Source organism: Chrysochloris asiatica, unplaced genomic scaffold, assembly GCF_000296735.1.
Source record: "Chrysochloris asiatica unplaced genomic scaffold, ChrAsi1.0 scaffold00059, whole genome shotgun sequence".
Lineage (NCBI taxonomy): Eukaryota > Metazoa > Chordata > Mammalia > Afrosoricida > Chrysochloridae > Chrysochloris > Chrysochloris asiatica.
Window position 1 is genome coordinate 5,133,781 of NW_006408577.1, and position 20,646 is coordinate 5,154,426.

At 35.5% G+C, this 20,646-nt stretch overlaps 1 protein-coding gene across 2 annotated transcripts in view; it reads right to left on the reverse strand.

Annotated features, from left to right (window-relative positions):
• The window catches only part of NCKAP1 (NCK-associated protein 1), a 112,638-nt gene that overhangs the window by 55,416 nt on the left and 36,576 nt on the right, over positions 1–20,646 (reverse strand). For both annotated transcript variants that reach the window (XM_006864027.1, XM_006864028.1), the window contains 8 exons: positions 13,317–13,409; positions 12,746–12,802; positions 11,932–12,074; positions 11,759–11,849; positions 10,243–10,380; positions 9,116–9,164; positions 5,854–6,010; positions 2,286–2,342 (listed from right to left, as the gene is read on the reverse strand). In XM_006864027.1, coding sequence (XP_006864089.1) covers positions 2,286–2,342; positions 5,854–6,010; positions 9,116–9,164; positions 10,243–10,380; positions 11,759–11,849; positions 11,932–12,074; positions 12,746–12,802; positions 13,317–13,409 — 785 coding nt within the window. The remainder of the gene's footprint in view (positions 1–2,285; positions 2,343–5,853; positions 6,011–9,115; positions 9,165–10,242; positions 10,381–11,758; positions 11,850–11,931; positions 12,075–12,745; positions 12,803–13,316; positions 13,410–20,646) is intronic.

Consider the following 20,646-nt stretch of genomic DNA (forward strand, 5'->3'; position numbering starts at 1 on the left):
CATATTTGTACCCATTCCAAACAGAGGTGACCCAACGGAATGCAGAAATCATTGGACAATCTCTTTGATATATCATGTGAGTAAAGTTTTGCTAAAGGTAATACAGAAATGGCTACAATCATACACTAACAGAGAACTTCCAGAGGTTCAAGCCAGCATCAGAAGAGGCTGTGGAATGAGGGATATATCATTGCTGATATGCGATGGATCTTGGCTGAAAGCAGAGAATATCAGAAAGATGTTTACCTGTGCTTTATTGACTACGCAAAGGCTTTCGATTCTGTGGATCATGACAAGCTATGGACAACACTGCGAAATATCAGTATCCCAGAACACTTAATTGTGCTCATGAGGAATCTGTACCTGGACCAATAAGCAGTTGTTAGAAAAGAACATGGGAACACTGAATGTTTTAAAACTAAAAAAGGTGTGCAACAAGGTTGTATTCTTTCACCATACTTATTCAACCTGTTTGCTGAGCAAATATCCGAAAAGCTGGGTTCTATGAAGAAAAACGTGGCATCAGGATGGGAGGAAGACTCATTAACAACCTGCGATATGCAGATACATACAACCTTGCTTGCTGAAAGTGAAGAAGACTTAAAACATTTACTGATGAAATCAAAAAGCACAGCCTTCAGTATTGATTACATCTCAATGTAAAGAAAATAAAAATCCTCACCACTGGACCAATAAAAAACATTATCAACAGAGAAACGATTGAAGCTGTCAAGGACTTCATTCTTTTTGGATCAACCATCAACACTCACAGAAACAGCAGTCAAGAAATCAAACGACGTATTGCATTAGGCAAATCTGCTGTACGAGACCTTTTCAAAGTGTTGAAGAGCAAAGATGTCAGCTTGAGGACTAACGTGCACCTGACCCAAGCCATGGTATTTTCAATAACCTCATATGCATGCGAAAGTTGGACAGTGAATAAGGAAAAGTGTAAAAGAATTGATGCTTTTGAGTTATGGTGTTGGAAAAGTATATTGAAAGTGCCCTGGGTTGCCCAAAGAACCAACAGATCCATTTGTGAAGAAGTGCCAGCCAGAGTGCTCCTTTGAGGTCAAGATGGCCAAACTTCATCTCTCATACTTTGGACATAATGTCAAGAAGGACCAGTCGCTGGAGAAGGACATCATGTTTGGTAAGGTGGAGTGTCAGAGAAAAAGAGGAAGACCCCAAACGAGATGGATTGGCCACGTGACAGCATCTATGGACTCAAGCGTGGCAACAGTAGTGAGGTTGGCCCAGGACAAGGTAGTGTTTCGTTCTGCTGTGCATAAGGTCGCTATGGGTCGGTACCGACTTGATGGCACCTAACAACAACAACAATTGGTTGGAACCAATTCGATGGGACACAATCACCATCACCCTTATTTATTATTAGTTTATATAATAAATCAAGGGAAAGAGTGTCTTACTCCTTAAAGATTTTTTTTATAAAATATAGGTATGTATCCACATACATCCCCCCTATAACAGGGTCTCTGCCACGAAGTGATTGTTGTTTACTGTTAGTTGTCGCAGAGTCATTTCTAACTCAAAGTGACCTTGTATGAGGTTTCTAAGGAATGGCTGGTGAACTTGAACCACAGACCTTGATGTTAGCAGTCCTGTGCTTATCCTACATTGCCACACTAGGGAGTACATAATGTGATGATGTTCATTTCTGAAGATCAAGAAAGGAATTCTAACATACTCTAAAATAGGTAATATGTACTAAAGAATCATTTTTCAATAATAAAAGTTTAGGTACTCCAATCAGTAAAAAAAAAAATATATATATATATGAAGAATAATACAGAGCACAGGTAGTAATGAATAAGGAAGGTTTAAATTCCAAATATCCATTCTATAGCCTACACCTAAATTTTAAAAATTCTTATGGTTTTATATTTTCATCTGTGGCAATGATGCTTGTCTTCTCTCTGCCTTATAGAAAACTGTTCAAAGATCTTAAGTACACTATTAAGTTTATATATATATATGACTAAAATTTGGGAAAGGGATTGAAGTTACTATACTAACAAAATTAAATACTATTTAGCTCAACAACAACAAAATTAAAATACGTAAAAAGAATTATTTGAAGAGTATATAAACATACCAATTTTAAGTAGTTCAAAAAATCAGCACAATTTGCAAAACATTGGGACAGGGAGAATAGTGGTAGTCACAGCTTTAAATGAAACTTAAAGTTCACTTTAAATGAAAACTTTAAAAGTTTGGTACTTGTTTAAAGAATTTTAGTGATACTTCATAGCAGAATGACTTACGCATGGGATACAGCTGCCTCCTTGCACTCTCTTATGTCATTAATACGTTTATTATAGCTATATGGGGGGAAAAAGTAGCAACATGTTAATTTTAATTTGATCAGTAACAGTCAAATTGAGTTAGCCAAATACTAAATAGAAAATGAGTTATCATTACAATTATCAACAAGAAAAACTGGTCCTCATCTTGAAATACATGGAAGAAGTCTACCCCCACCCCCCTTCTTAGCATATTGGGAGCTCAATCTTTCCTATAAAAATGTCACATTATACTAAATTGATCATTTAAATTGCACAATGCAAATTTTTTTTCTACTAAATCTTACACCTCAAGACATTAAAATCATACTTCCAAATACAATTTCTAAAAATCTAACATGCTAGCAAAGCTATCACCTCTAACTTTTGCAAGATTATCTCATCAGCATAGAAAAAAACTTCTGAAAAGGTATATGTCACTAACAGTGGTGATCTGTCTGATCCAGGACGTGGTGGTAGAAAATTATGGGGCAGAGAAGCATTTAAGGGAACTGTCATTTTCACCCTCCACTTTACCACTTATTTTTCAAATTAATCATTTAATTAAAAGAAGCAGAAAACCAAGTTAAAATCAATCCAATGAAAGGTTTCTTCTAAAAAATAAATGTGTTAATTTCATGAATACTGTTGTAGTTGCTAAGTGCTGTCAAGTGGGTTCTAACTTACAGCGACCTTATATAAGGTTTCCAAGGAGTGGCTGGTGGGTTTGAACGTCTTTCTCTGAGTTAGCAGTCCACTGCTTATCCTACAGCACCACACCAGAATACCTTTACATTGGTTTAATCACTTACAATTTAATAAAAAATCCAAACTCTTGAACTTTAAATGCAGATTAAAAAAAAAAAAATTGATCACCACACAAATAGAGCAAAAAGATAGTTGGTTCCATGGTGCTTGTCAGTTTACTTGTATCACACAAACTATGATTCTACAAAGTATGTCAGTATACTAAAGGCATCATACAACTCTTAATAATTTTCAATGTGAACCAATTAGAAATGGCAAAGTCCTTCCAACAGAATATTTCAAAGTTCTCTATCATCTTAAAATAAAATAGTGCTGGAAAATACATAGGGTACTGTTTCTAATGTAATGATGCACAGACAACTTGTATGGAAATATCAAAATCATCAGCAGGGAGAGAGGTCAGTATAGTGGTTATTTGAAAAAGGAAGGGGAGCAGTAGTAGTGACTACAAAGAGGCTCAAGAGAATTTTCTAGGGATGATGAACATGTTCTATAGCTTGATCTAGGTGGTAGACAGCAGCGTCCACATGCAAAGTCATTGAGATGTACATCTAAAATCCATGCATTTTTTAATGTATCAATACCACAACAGTAAAGCACGATGAAACTACAGGGCAGAAGTTTTTAACCTCTCCAAGATACAGATATAGTAGGTTAGGGGTAGTACCCAGTAATCTCCATTTCAATTCACATCCCAGAATAATTGTGTATACGTGAATATTCAAGACAAGTTTGCTTAATTAGTTAGTGCTAGATATGTCTTTATTTTTTAATAATCAAAAGAGGTTTTACTTTATCCCAATGTTATTAGGATATTACTAAACTGGGTGTGGAAAAATGCAGCCCAGTTTCCTTTTCATCTGACTCCAGGAAGCCCAATGCAATTATTCAGCACTTTCAGGTACTGAGGATCCTAGAACATTTTGAATTCTCCCAGTTTCAAATGACTTAATAATCACTACCAAATCTGGTGGCGTAGTGGTTACCATTGGGCTTTTAGTTGCAAGGTCAGCAATTCAAATCTTTGGGACAAAGAGGAGACTTCCTACTCCAGTAAAGATTTACAGCCTCAGATACCCTACACAGGGATGCCATAAATCAGAACTCACTCGATGACAGAGGTGTTTTACCAAATCTGACTTTAACTTGGTTTTCAGATACTGGCTACAGAATCCCACTGAAATGCAGGCATTAAAAATTTCATTTAAACTTCAGAAAACATTTTGCTTTATAGGGAATTAATGTAAATTAATCACTTTACATAAATCCCATTATGAGGAGTCCTGGTGCAGCACTGTAGGATCAGCACTGGGTTGCAAACCATAAGGTAAGCTGTTCAAACCCATCAGCTGCTCCCTGGAAACTTAAACAGTTTTGCTACAAGTCAGAACTGACTCAATGGCACTTAAACAACAGCAAATTATGAGGAAACATGATTTCCTCTGTGCAGTATCTGACTTCCACAGTTGTTTTAATTATTCTAATGAAGTATTTCTGATTGAATGATACACTTTTACAAATGCACTTTATAAGGGGGCTTCAAAAAGTTCATGGGACATATTCTATTATCATTTAATTCTATTTTCCATAACTTTCTGAAACCCCTTCTTATAAAATTGTTACTGTGTTGTTATGAAGCACTGTCAAGTTGGTTCCAACTCAAAGTAACCCTGTATAGAGTTTCCAAAGAGCAGATGGTGAGTTTCAATCACCAACTTTGCAGTTAGCAGTACAGTGCTTATCATACTGCACCACAACAGCACTCTAAGATCTGTATTAAGGAGCTCTGGTAGTGTAGTGGTTATGAGTCACGCTGCTAACCTCAAGGTCAGCAGTTCAAAACTACCAGCCATTCCACAGGAGAAAGATGAGTCTTTCTGCTCTCGTAAAGATTTACAGCCTTGGAAACACTACAAAGGATTGCTATGAGTTAGACCCGACTCCACCGGTACACCACCACCACCAAAATAGATATTGGGCTCAAGTGTTAACGATTGTGAGGATGGTACAGGGCCAGGCAGTATTTCGTTTGTTATGCATAGGGTCACTATGAGTTGGAACCAGCTCGACAGCACCTAACAACAATAAAAATATATATGGTGTTTTCAGTAATATTTATGTCTAAACCCATATATGATACACAAAAGGACTCATTTTTCTTCTCCCAGAATATATACTTCAAAAGGGCAAAAAGTGACACTAGATTTTTTCATTTGAAAAGTTATATAAATAATATGATCTATTACCATAACAGGATTATTTTTAGCAACATAAGGAACTCTGGTAGCATAGTGGTTATGAATCAGGCTGCTAATCTCACAGTCAGCAGTTTGAAACTACCAGCTGTTTCACGGGAGAATGATGGACTTTCTGCTCCTGTAAAGATTTACAGCCTCAGAAACCCTGTACAGGGTCACTATGAGTCAGAACTGAGTCCACGGCACATAGCAGCAGCAACAACCACTACTCTGGGAGCACTATGGATTACGACTTGGGCTGCTAACCGCAAAGTCAGCAGTTCAAATCTACCACTTGATCCACAGGAGAAAGATGAGGCTTTCTACTCCCATAACAATTTAAGGCCTCAGAAACCCTAGACTGGTTCACTATGAGTCGGAACCACTTGGTGGTACACAACCACCACCACCACCACCAGTAAGATGATAAGAGATCTGTAGCTTGCACGATGTGACCCTTCCCAAATATCTCCACAAAATTTTAGAAAAAGTAATCCATGCACCACCCCTCTCCAAAAAAGGTAAAATAATTTAAAATGCCATACCCTCTTATGTTTACAAATAAGTCTTCTGCAGCTTTGTGAATGTGGAAAACTTCATCCCGAAAAAGAGACAGGCATGAGCTACTTTGAAGAGCCAGTTTCCAAAGATTCAGTGCTGTCGCATCAGTATTTAGGATTCCATGGCACAAAATAAAGCCAACTTTAAATAAAAAGAAAAGTAAATACAATGTAACAATACTATCAAAGTTAAGTTCTCTCAATTAAGTGTAGGTTTTCAAAAATACAGAACCAAATCACAAAGTTGAGTTTCAAAATTAAAGTTAATAAAGCAAATCCAAGACAGTAAAAAATTTTTTTCATTTTCAGTTATAATTTTATGTGTTCTGTATTTTGTATTTATGTATTTAAATCAGTTATTTGAATTTACACTGGCAAGAAAGAAAAAAATGTCACTTCAGAGTTTTGAACAAAATTATTTTAACAAACAAGTAAAAGCCAGTTTCAAAAATGTTTAAAAAGTTACATCAAGCCAAAGAATCAGAAAGTTTAATATATAATACAGTAGTTATTATAATAGGAGCCCTGGTGTGGCACTGTGGGTTAATGCACTGGACTGCAAGGTCAGTTTGAACCACAAGGTTGCGGTTCAAGTTCACCAGTCGCTACTCGGAAACCCTATACAGGGTCACTATGAGTTGGAACTGAATCGACAGCACTTAACAACAGTAGTTATCACAGCACTGTGACTCAGTATGATTGCACTAGACTGAAAACAACAAGGTCAATGATTTGAGCCAACCAGCCACTACATGTTAAAAAAATGAGGCTTTCTACTCCTGCAAAGATGTACTGCACATTGGAAACCCTATACAGGGTTGCTATGACTTGGAACTGACTCAATGGCCCGTAACAACAGTAGTTATATTAACTGAAAAATAAAACTAATCTACTTTTTAAGTCACCTGAATAAATGTTTAATACTAATAGCATCTCACATTTTCATACCATTTTTAAAGTTCACTAATAAGTCTTTTCACATGTATCACATAATTATCCTGTATAGCAGACAGAACAACTAGTACCCTTTTACAGCTAAAACAGAATGGTTCAATGAAGGTGACTTTGCCTAAGTATTCTATTAAGGTACTAGAGCTAGGGCTTAACTCCACATATTTAATTTTTAAAGTGTTCAATATTTATTTTTTCAATACATTAGGTTGCCTTCTATTATATATGAACTATAAATCCTCCTTTATTTTTTGGTATCTAATTTGTAAATCCTACACAGGTGTAGTGGTTAAGTGCTTGGCTACTAACCAAAAGGTTGCTAGTTTGAACCCAACAGTCACTCCATAGGAGAATGATGTGACAGTCTACTTAAAGATTTACAACCTTGGAAACCCTATGGAGCACTTCTACTCTGTCTTATAGGGTCACTACAAGCTGGTAATAACTCAATGGCAGTGTATCTGGAGGGGAGAAGTGGTACGATTTACATTTGTTCCTGTCCTCCCTAGTGCAATATATTAGGATGTAAGACCTCATCTTTCACTCATTCAGCATTTATCCAGTTCTGACCACATGCAGGAGTCCTGGTGAGACTCTACAGAACAAACACTGGACTGCTAACCACAGATCAATGTTCAAACTTACCAGCCTCTCTTGGAACCCTATACAGGGTCGCTAGGAGTTGGAATCAACTCAACAGCACTTAATAATATCACCACAATATACACGGCTTGGTGCTAGGCTAATTACAAGTCAGTCTGCTTTTCTGTGAAGTTTCCCTGTAACTCTTAATAGTTACTCCCAACTCTGACCTCCTGAATTATATTTGCTTTGTTGTTAAGTGCCGTCGAGTCAGTTCCAACCCATAGCGACCCTGTATAGAGTTTCTGAGAAGTGGCTGGTGAGTGTGAACCACCCACTTTGTGGTTCAAACAACTTTGCAGTCCATAGCATTAATCCACAGCGCCATACTATTTTGACACTTAAATAAGCCTATGTTGTAGAGTCGAACACACAGAAGTCTATTTAATTTCCTAAATTCCTAGAAATTTTGTAGAAATACATGAAATTATTTTCATACAACAAGACCCCTAAATGCAGGCCAATTATTTGATCTGGTAAGGGACCAAAGAAATCTGTTTTAATCATTTCAACCCAATCTGCATAAATCCTCAATGAAAAATTAAGGATAATATATACATTACATCATGTAGTCTATAGATTTTAAAAACTGTCAAGAGAAATTTTATGAAAGATTTTTTCTTTATATATTATTTACCCTAATCTCCAGAGTAAAATGAGACTTCATATATTCTCTTAAAATTCTTTATATAAATACATAGATTTATAAAAAATTTGCTGTTGATAGCAAAAAGGTTTCACTACAAATTTTATGAGTTAAAGATATTCATTTAAGACAGGACCAAAACAGGGGAAAGGGCATAAATAAAATGCCCAAAATCAGAGCACTGGGTTGGTAATAAAGCTAAACATCAACCTTCTTTCCCAACCAACAAGACTCCAAATGAAATAAGAGGGGATAAGAAAAAACTTAAAAAAAAAAAAAAAAAAGGCAGTAAAACTGTAAAATAAGACAAAAGACCAATGTTATTGCTGTCATGTGTTATCAAGTTGATTCTGACTCACAACAATCCTATAGCAATCTAATAATAAATAGGATCATTGGGGAAAAACTTCGAAGACAGTAAGCAGATAAAACTAGACTGTCAGGACATGGACTAATAAAATGAAACTTCAGGGACTCTCTAAAGCTAATAAATCAAGAAATGACAACCATGAAAACAACATATACCTGTTTGATTATGTGCCTATTTCCACCAATTTGTAGGATTCTCAGGAACAGAAATTAGTTAATTTTATCCCCCGTGCATGTAACAAATGGCTAAGCATGTGATTCATTACATATACTGAAGTAAATTAACACCAAAAACCTTTACTGAAAAATCATTAAAAACAAAACAAAAATTTAATTTTGAAGACACTTATATTGAGAGGCAACATACAAACGGCATTTAAAATGTTCAAGTAGACCTGAAGCCTTGGATTTAGCCAGAGTTCTTGTCTTTGTCATTATTAGCTTTACGGCTTAAGTTTTGGTTTCCTTGTGTGTAAAGCAAAATATCCCGGCTTAAGTTAATACAAGAACTGACTAATGGAATGAATACAGATGGCGTAGCACAATGTTTGGCCCAGAGGTAATACATGTTACCTGTTATTTTTTTTTCTAAAACTTAAAAGCTAAGGGGTACTCATAACACTAAACAATTTTACTTACAGATAATCCATTTTTCCATTGCATCCAAAGAAAGATATTCACAAGGCATCTTTAAAAATAAAGAATATAAGAAATGTGATTAAAAAATAATCTAAAAATCTACTCCAATAATCATTTTCCTCTATTCATTCTGAGAATTTTTACTACTCAATTCTTGGCTTCCAAAGCAAATTTGAAATGTTAAACAAAACTTTCATAAACTTCATTTAAATGTTCAGTTGATAAAGGACAATGGGAACTGTGCCCCTTTCACATTTGTGCACTTTCAAGCTGCACTTCTTAAAAAATACTGTTGCTTCATTGTTCTATTATCTAGTAAATGACAACTTACAAATTTCCCTAGCCTATTTCAGAATCTTCAAAGCTATAATTTTATAAAATTAAAATAGATTTATGTAGAGAGACATTCAATGTCTCACCAAAATCACTTAAGTATACAACAGTGTATTCTCTCCATGTACACATCATCTATTTTCAAAAACAAAAAGAAAAAATTGGAAAGAAATATAACAAACTATTAAAAATTATTTTCTCTAGCTGGTAGAAGGAGCTCTGGTAGCATAGTAGTTATGAATCGAGCTGTGAACCTCAAGATCAGCAGTTCAAAACTACCAGCTGTTCCACGGGAGAAAGATGAGGCTTTCTGCTCCCGTACAGATTTACAGCCTCGGAAACCCTGTACAGGGTCACTATGTCAGTTCTGACTCATAACACAGCACATAACCACCACCATCACCACCATACACTGTATTCTCTGTGTGCACATCATCTATTTTCAAAAACAAAAAGAAAAAACTGAAAAGAAATATAACAAACTATTAAGAATTATTTTCTCTAGCGGGTAAAACCTGGGGTGTGTTTTTGTTCCCTTCATTATGCTTTTTGCATCTTTTAAATTTTCTACCAAAGATAAATTTTTAAACTTAAAAAACTATGTTCATACTAGTAACTACACTAACACTAGTTCTGTTTGTTTTTTTAGAGTCTAGCAGTACAATTTAACTACTGAACATTTTAAAATAAATTTCACTGAAATTCTACAAAAAATATTGAAACAGAACTTGCTAGTATTTTAAAACAAACCAACTTTACTATTTGCATTCAAAAAAGGCAAAACAGAACCATACAGTGTCAGATTGTGCAGGATTAAGCATTGTACTAGGTGCACTGATGAGACTCAATAACTGGGCATTTCTCCACTGGTCAGCTGATAGATTCCTTCGAGGATATACCATCTGAAGAGAAATTAGTGCATCTGAAAGAGACTAATTTAAAAGGAAAAGCAATGTTGAAAAACTTTTTTTCCCCCCATTTCTATTTAAATTTCAGTACAATGCATGCAGGAGCAAGTGCAGCTACTACCCATCCTATCTGACAGTGGAGACTTGCATATTTTAGCAGAGTTCCCACACAAAGCTAACTAGAAAGACAGACCTTGAGTTGTACTACAGAGAATCAGCAAATGAAAGCCAGATGAATTACAAAAGTCTGATTTACAAATTATCACAAGACTGAAGAAGGACTGGGCATTTCAACTTATTGTGTGATCACCATGAGTTAAGGAGCTGACACCATGGCAGCTAACAATAACAATAGCTATGAGTTTCCAGTGTGCCATCATAAAACAACAGAGCGAAATTACAAATGTGCTAAATATTTGAACTGGGTACCAGCACCTCTCCTTTAGATTTCCCGTGACCCCCAGTTCCATAAAATCTACACCAAATTCCACATTTCTAAGTAAGAGATCTGGCAGCTTAGTGGTTACGAATTGGGCTGCGAACCTTAAGGTCAGCAGTTTGAAACTATCAACTGTTCCGCGGGAGAAAGATGAGGCTTTCTGCTCCCGTAAAGATTTATAGCCTTAGAAACCCTGTACAGGGTCGCTATGAGTCGAACCGACTCCACAGCACATAAAAACAACAACAAGTAAGAGATCAACTTAGGAAACTGTTACTTTCATAAAGGTTAAAATGTTTGGCAATCTTGAACCTTTATTTCAAAAGAAGTAAGAGACCCAGTATCATCTTTTTGCATAGTATAAATGTCTACATTTAACACCAAGGACATGCTTGATTAGAAAAGATCAGAGAAAATAAAAGAGAAATGGGGAAGACAAGTCTAGCTAAGGAAACAGCACTACCAAACTCAGAAAGGTAAGTGATGACTATATGATATTTTTAACATATCCTAAAATAACTAACATGACAAGGTTTTTCTCTAAAATTGATCCCATCTGCTAGCCCTTTTTTATGTCTTATTGTTACTTGGATCATTTGTTTGAAAGGGGCCAGTAGATGGGGATCTATTTTGGAGTAAAATCCTGCAATGTAGTTCTCTCAAGATATAGTCAATATATCATATAATCTCCACTTTAAACTCTCCAAAATTATTAGCACAGTGAGAATTATTCATTTGCTGGAAAAATATCCTAAAATTTTTCATGGAAATAAAACTGAAGGAAAATTCTTGGTGTTAACTGTATGCCAATAAAAAGCACAGATTCATATAAAATATTGTACTTTTTTTTTTTTTAATCTCTCAGGATAGTTTCCAGCAACACACAAGCCACCACAGGACAACCAACTGAGAGAGGGGTGGTAGTACATGCCTTTTAAACCATATCTAAAAACTAGTAGTCACCTTGCTATGGGGTACAAATTCTTCCATCATCTTCTTTAAAGGGTTTTCATAATCCACAATCATTTGGCCAAGGCGTGGGTATTCTCTGTCACTTAAAACAGACATCAAATTTCACTAAGTTGCAAGGCATCAAATTGAGAATTTTATAAAGATTTTATAATGTAGGTTCCTACCTTGCTCCATGAGTCATTTCATGAGCATAGTTGTATAAACCAATGATTGCCTTCCTTTCTTCAATTCGAGACAGCAGTATCATTAGTGTTGTATAGGTTATAATCAAATCTAAGTAGTTCTTGGTTAAATCAAAGTTTACAGTCTAGAAAAAAAAAAATCAAATTTAACACCTCCCTATTTCAAAAAATTTTCAAACACATAACAGATTCATGCAGCTAATGAAAGCTAGCAATTTTATAGTAATTTTATATCCATTTGTAATATTCTAATTCATTTTTTATTAAAGACATTCCTAAAATTTGTGAATTTTATAGATGAAAGATCACCTTGTTCAAATTAGTAACAGTTTAAAAGGACAACCAAAATAAAATAATAATAAATATTGGTGCCAATTCCACCAAAGAAGAAATGGGGAATTTAAAAAAAAATTAAATTCACCAGTAAGTCAATGGAAACATTTTTCACTTTGACTTATGCAATGAGAAACTGTCTTCCTCGAAGTATTCTATCAAGTGCACCTTTTACAGTGAAAAAAAAATACTACCCACTTATAACTTTTTGAAACAAGACATATTAAAATAAAATAGTGAAATGAACAATTACTTAACAATATGTACAAAACTTATAACCAGTGGAAACCTAAGAAAAAAGGGAGAAAATACATTATACCTCTTTAAATTTTGAAAAATAGAGCAACAAGTCACACTAACAATGCTAAAACTTCATATGCTTTTACTATACATTTCCTCTAAAGAAAAGTTTCCAGTCACCTTAGTTCTACTGGAAACAGGAGAATCAGAATTTGATACTTACAATATCAAAGAAGACTTGGCAAACATCAATTGTATTCAGCAATTCACAAACATGGTCCTGAAAACAAAAGTTCATTTTACTCATTTACTTATATAAGGAAGTTAAAATTTAAAAAACATCTAAATAAAAAATGTTATTATGTTTACTTCCCGGAAGAATTCTAATTTTATTTTCAAAAAATGACAAAGTAATTTATATAATTACTGTTGCTGTTGTTAAGTGCCATCAAGTCAGTTACAACTCAGAGATCCTGTATAGAGTTTACAAGAAGTATTTCAGTGCTTATCCTACAGTGCCAAAACAAGACTCCAATTTATACAATTAACAAATATTAAATCTGTCTCTGAAATGTTAAAGTTCATAATTTTAAAATGTTGTTATTATTAAGTGTCATCAAGTCAGTTCCAACTCATAGGGACCCTGTATAGGATTTCTCAGGAGCAACAGGTGAGCTTGAACTGCCAACCTTGCGGTTGCCAATCCAGTGCTTATCCTACTACAGTGCCTCACCAGGATTCCATATTTAACTTCTCTAAAGAAAAACATTAAGTCATATATTAAAAATACGTACCTTAAATTCCATAACATCTACAAATGTGAAGTAATACAATGCCAAATTTTTCAAAATTTCTGATTTTTCTTTTTGTAGTTGAGCAAGCTGTTGCTGTAAAAACAAAATCAGTAGGTACTGTTCATAGAGGACAAAACAGTTAACTTACTACAAACTATCTTCTTTTATGACCACTATATGAGAGCACAAGCTTTAAGAATATTTCTAGATGATTCAAGCTCTTTGAAAAAACCAAAATACTTGTGACACAGCATCTGCTAATAGTGATCAGCAACTGAGTGTGAAGCTATAAAACAGATCAAAGCAGATTAGTACCAAATTGCACTACTACTAAGGAAAACTGGAAAATGTTAGGAAAAAAACAATTACCAAATAAACGCTTAAAAAATTAAAATGAGACATGAGTATGATCACATTACTAGAAATGAGAGAAAAGAAGGTGAAAAACATTACAACTTACACTACAAAAACCAATATGCTTTATAAATTTTGAACTTACCAAAAAGAACATCCAGGCAAAGCCACGTTACGCATGCAAAATAAAATGTAGATACAAACATAAAATACAGTAACGGTTCCCTGACCAATCCACAAAACACAATAATATATTAAACAAAAGTAAAAACCACAAAACAAAACAAAAAATGAGAAAAGAAGCAAAAACTTGAGTTAAAACACTGATAAACATATGAAAGGGGAAATGTGAATACAAAAGACAAATATGACTTAAACCAACTATATTAAGTTTATAAAAGTTCCAATTTTTATTTTTAAATAAACTACTAACATAATTTCTTAAAGAATCGAGCCTTATTAATATGACACTCTGTATCACAAGACTACCAGAATTCCAATAAACCATCTACAGCCCTGATACAGTGGTGGTGGTCATGGTTGTGTGCCATAGAGTCAGTTTCGACTCAACAGCAACCCTTTATGGGGTTTCTGAGGCTATAAATCTTTATAGGAGCAGAAAGCATCATCATTCTCCTGCACAGCAGCTGGTGGATTTGAACTGCTGAACTTGCGGTTAGCTGCCCAACATGTAACCCACTATGCCACCAGGGCGCCTTATTCTGAGTATACTCTGCAGAACAGCAAGCTTTCACATCACCTAGGAAAAGCAGAAAAGCAGAATCTTAGGACCACCAGATGAAAGACTCTTTTAACAAGTTCCCAGGAGATTCAACCAGACATTAATCATCTGAGAAGCACTTATTTTAGAACAAAAGAGAGAATTAGAAAATATAGGCAAAGGTTCCAAAGCATCAAACTTGCTATCAAAACCCACACAGTTTTGATCCTTATCTAGTTCGTATGCTTAACAAAGGAAGGCTAGAAGAGAGACGTGTCTATACACAAACATACTGAATGATTGAAAATTAACAACAGATATTAACAACAGTGAGCCTGATATCAGGGGAAGGGTCAAAAAAAGCTATCAAAAGTCAATTAAGAACAGTAAATATAACAGTGTGGTAGATCAAATATTATAGAGTAAACCATCCTAAATGCTGTAGTCCCTGAAGGCATTTAATGAGGTAATTTCATCTGGAAAAATTATGTGAATGAAATATCTCACTACTATCACTAAATGCCATATAAATTAAGGTGTTTACTTGTCGTAATGTGTAACTATTTTCAGCTTCATCTATAAAAGAAACAGATTATATTATTAAACAATATGTTTCAAAATAATTACATGTTCATATATACATTTTTAGGTCCCTAGATGGCACTGAACATAAGAGTTCAATGGAAGGCTAAAAAAGACAAAGTATTAATAATGAAATATGCAAAGTCCTGAAGTTAGGCAAACAAAATGAAAGAACACGCTCAGCATTTCTGAAGCTTGTTGTTGTTAAGTGCCATTGAGTCGGATCCGACCCATAGCAACCCTGTACAGGGTTTCCGAGGCTGCAAATCTTTACGGGAGCAGAAAGCCTCATCTTTCTCCCGCGGAGCAGCTGGTAGTTTCGAACTGCTGGCCTTAAGGTTCGCAGCCCGATTCGTAACCACTACACAACTGAACAAAAAAACTCAAGCCTGAAGGTGAGATAAGATAATGAAGGAATTTACTGGCAAAATAATGAACACGGGAAGAAACAAAAAAAGACAGAAGGAATACACAGTCTCTGTACCAAAAAGGATTGGTCAATATTCGAAAATTTCAGAAGGCAGCATATGATCAAGAATCAACGGCACTGAAGGAAGAAGTCCAAGCTGCATTGAAAGCATTGGCAAAAAATGGATCCAGGAACTGACAGAATATCAATTGAAATGTTTCAACAATGAAACAATGCATCACTAGAAGTGCTCACGCCTCTATGCCAAGAAATTTGGAAGACCTAGCCAACTGATTGGAAGAAATTCATATTCGTGTCCACTCCAAAGAAAGGTGACCCAAAGCATGCAAAAATCATCAAACGATATCATTAATAACTCACTCAAGTAAAATTTTTGTCAGAAATTCAAGCCAGATTCAAAAAGAGTATGTGGAAAAAGGGATATCATTGCTGACATCAAATGGATCTTGTCTGAAAGCAGAAAATACCAGAAAAATGCTTCATTGTCTATAAAAAGGCATTCAACTATGTGGATCATAAACTGGAAAGAATGGTAATCCTAGAATACTTAATTGTGCTTGTTTAGAACCTGTACACAGACAAAGAGGCAGTTGTTCAAAGAGAACAAGGGGATATGCATGGTTTAAAATCAGGAAAAGTAAGCATCCAGGTTAATGCTTTCACCATATTTACTTAATCTGAGCCAAGAAGCTGCACTATATGAATAACATGACATCAGGATTGGAAGAAGACTCATTAATAATCTGAGATATGCAGATGACACAATCTTACTTCCTAAAAACTAAGAGGACTTGAAGCACTTACTGATTAAGATCAAAGACTACATATAGGCTTCAGTAAGGATTACATCTCAATATAAAGAAAACCAACTTTGAACTCACAACTGCACTACTAATAAGCATCACGATAAACAGAGTAACAATTAACATCCAAGGAAGCAGCAGTCAGGATTTTAAAAACATATTGCAGTGGCCAAATCGGCTGAAAATATCTCTTTTAAAGTGTTAAAAAGCAAAGATGTCACTTTGAAAACCAAAGCACACTTGACCATGTTATTTTCAATTACTTCAAAAACTGCAAAATCAGAACAAAGAATAAGGAAGTTTAAAGAACTGATGTCTTTGAATTACGATGCTGGGGAAGAATATTATACCATGGTTTGCCAGGAGAACAAATAAGTGTGTTGGAAGAAGTACAGTCAGAAGGGACTGTACTTAGAAAGGAGGATGGTGAAATTTCATCTCACATACTTCAGACATGTCATTATGAGGGACCAGCTTTGGAAAGTAGAGGATCAGTGAAAAGGCAGAATGCTATCAAGGAAATGGATTAACATGGTAGCTACAGCAATGAGCTCAAGCAAGTTTTCTTCATATAACCCAGCTTCTCGGATTAACTGCTCAGCATACAGGTTGAATAAGTACAGTGAAAGAATACAATCCCCGCACACATCTTTCCTAATTTTAAACCATTCAATGGTCCCTTGTTTTGTTCGAACAACTGCCTCTTGGTCTATGTGCAGGTTCCTTAAGAACACAATTAAGTGTTCTGGAATACTCCTACTTCGCAACGTTGTCCATAGCTTGTCATGCTCCACACAACTGAAAGCCTTTGCATAGTCAATAAAGCACAGCTAAACATCTTTCTGGTGTTCTCTGCTTTCAGCCAAGATCCATCGGACATCAGCAAGAAAATCCCTGGTTCCATGAAAGGAGCAGTATAACTGAGTAATATCTCATTCTATACATACGGTCATTATGAGTTGGAACAACAACAGGTGGCGCAAATGGCTTGTTTTCCACTGCTAACCTGAAAGCTGGCTATTGTACTTACACAGTGGTACCAAGGAAGGAAAGGCTTAGGGATCTGCTTCCATTAAGATTACAAGCAAGAACACCCAATGGAGTAGTTCTACTTTACAGCACATGCGGTAACCATGAGCTGGAATCAATTCAATGGCAACTAACAACAGAGATATTATCATTACCACTCACAAAACCTTTGTTGTTGTTGTTGTTGCTAAGTGCCATCAAGTCAGTTCCGTCTCATAACAAGCCTGTATAAGGTTTCCGAGGAGCAGCTGGTGGGTTTGAACTGCTGACATTGTGGTTTGCAGTCCACTGCTGATCTATAGCACAACACCAGGAATCCACAAAACATTAAGTGATGATCCTATTTTGTCAGAGTACACGATCTTAACCTTGTTTAACTACATTAAACTAAATTTATGATTGATGTTTTGGTTCTTTTTCCCCCTTTTCAGTATTTTGAGTTCTCAAATGTAACATTTTGAGAATACACTCAACAGTACGATAAAAAACAAGAGTATTATTCAGTTAGTAGTGAGTTTAACAAAAAGGCTCTAGGATCTGAATGGAGTCTTGATGTGGCATTGTAGGATAAGCACTGAACTGCTAACTACAAAGTCAGCAGTTCAAACCCACCAGCCACTCCTTGGAAACCCTTTAGAGGGGCCGCTATAAGTCAGAACTGACTCAACAGCTCTTAACAACAACAAAGAATCTGACTAGGTCAGTCTTTTCCACTGAACCTACTTCTCTCCTTGTATGCTACCTTCAAGTAAATGAGGCAAGTTAAGTCAGCCAGACAGACAGACAGTAAAACCTGAAGCAAATAAAATCATCACACTTATGGGAAATAAATCAACTTTTTTAAAAAAGGTGACCTACACCCTGGTTTGCTAAAGATAGTCCTAATTTATGCCAGCTGCCCTTGGGTAATTATCAACTGGTGGTGTTGTTAGGTGCCATTGAGTTGATACTAATAGCGAGCGACCTTATGCACAGCAAAACGAAACACTGCCTGATCCTGGGCCAACTTCACTACTGTTGCCACACTTGACTCCGTCAATGATGCCACTTGGCCAGGCCATCTCGTTGAGGGTCTTCCTCTTTTTCTCTGACCCTCCAGCTTACCAAACATGATATCCTTCTCCAGTGACTGGTCCCTCCTGACAGTATGTCCAAAGTATGAGACACGAAGTTTGGCCTCCAAGTACCCCCTTTTAACTTAAGTATTGTACTTGGGACATGAATGGTATAGTCAGCATACTGTTAGAATTTTTAATGATCTTTTAGTATAAACTTTTCATTTTACATATTAAGAACCTAATGCTCCCAGAACTTAAAAGATCCTTCCCATGTCCAAATCCCACCACTCATTAAGTCATTTAAATGTTAACCCCTTTTCAAGAAACCATCACTGACTAAACTTTTTCCTTAAATGCAAAGAACTATCCCCCTTCCCTAAAAGTGTACATTTTGTATGTCTTTCTAATAGCCACTATCACTTTGTACTTCCTATCACAGTTATAGCCAACACAATAAGGCAGTGTACTAGATATGATTTTTAATCTCCAAAGTCTGTATCATACAGCTCTGCACATAAAGAAGTATCCAATTTAAACATCCATTAAATGAGTGATTATAATGATAAAACCTAAGTGAGGTTGGCCCAGGATCAGGCAGTGTTTCATTCTGTTGTGCATAGGGTTGCTATGAGTCAATACCGACTCGATGGCACCTAACAACAACAACAACAACAAAGGACACTTAAATTTCAGTATTATATAGTATGTTTTGGTAGGTGATGTTAGAAAGCCTATCTCTTATTGTGTAATCATGGCTAACTGCCTTTAACATCACAAAATGAAAGCTGATATGCAACAACAAAGTTAACTAAGATAGTATACATAAGAACATGTAACAGTGTTTGATATCCAGAAACTACTCATTAAATGTTAACACGAATAACAAAAAAGGCTCACATTGTTGTTAAGTGCCATTGAGTCAGTTCCGGCTCATAGCAACCCTGTATAGGGTTTCCAAGCAGTGGCTGGTGAGCTTGAACTGCCAATCTTGCAGTTCAAACCTACTTTGCAGTCCAGCGCATCAACCCACAGCACCCCAAAAAAAGGTTCATAGAGCATTTCAAAGTAATCAAAAAGTGTAACATAGCAGCACCCTGATAGGACAGCGGGTTAAACACTGGGCTTTTAATTAAAATTATCAGCAGCTGAAACCCACCAGTACCTCTGCAGGAGAAAGATAAAGCAATCTGCTTTCGTAAAGATTTACAGCTTTAGAAACCCTACAAAGCAGTTCTACTTTGTCCTGTTATATGGTAGTTATCAGTCAGAATCAACTCAGTAGCGGTGGGTCTAATATTTCAACATCCAGAACATGGTTTTCTTAGATTATCACTACATTGTTTTATACAAAATGTTTTATGTAAAAAGCAGAAAATGGTTTCTAAACAACATGGATCAGTAATAAACTGGTGCCATACAACAAAATATTAGAAAAGTACTGTTTTGAGAAAAATTGATTCCATTCACTAACACTAAAATACATTTATGTAACACAGGTTAATTATATTTGCAAAGTATCAATACAATGCCTTCAATAAATATTTCTACATATTTAGGTAAAATTTTTAAAAATGAAATAAAATAAACATAACATTGAAATTTTTGTTCAATTAAGATACATTTTTTACAAAAAAGTATCTCAAAATTTAGTGAAATTTAGCATTTACTATTTTTAATTAAAAGGAGCTCTGGTAGCATAGTGGTTACAAATCGGGCTGCGAACCTTAAGGCCAGCAGTTCGAAACTACCAGCCGCTCCGCGGGAGAAAGATGAGGCGCTCTGCTCCTATAAAGATTTACAGCCTCGGAAACCCTATACAGGGTCTCTATGGGTCGGAAACCGACTCGACAGCACTTAACAACAACAACATTTTTAATTAAAGATACTGACATATTAGCATCAGAATTCAAGACCTAACAAAGCTGACCCACTTATTTTCAATACAAAGAAAGCTTTTTTACACGTTTCAATTACTACTTTCTTTTCTTACCAAAACTGCTTATGTATAATAAATTATATCTCTTGATATAAATTAGGCTAGTATTCTGTTTCTCTGAAAAGACAACCATAACAGAATTAGGTTTCAAGGAAGTTTTATTCAGTTTTTTTCAATATGATATTCTAAGCCAAGCTTTTAAAAATAATAGTATCAAGACTATTTGATAATATTAAGATGCTTGGCTGTCTTTTGAATCTTGGTTTTCCTTGCATTATATTATAAAATAGACACTGGAAGGGAGAGAAAGGAATAGCAAAAAGCATCACCATAGAAAGCTTGTAAGTCTGTCTTCTGCCTATAACTGATTGGAATACCTAAAATGGGGCTACAACGTGCCCAGTGAAGGAGGCTTCC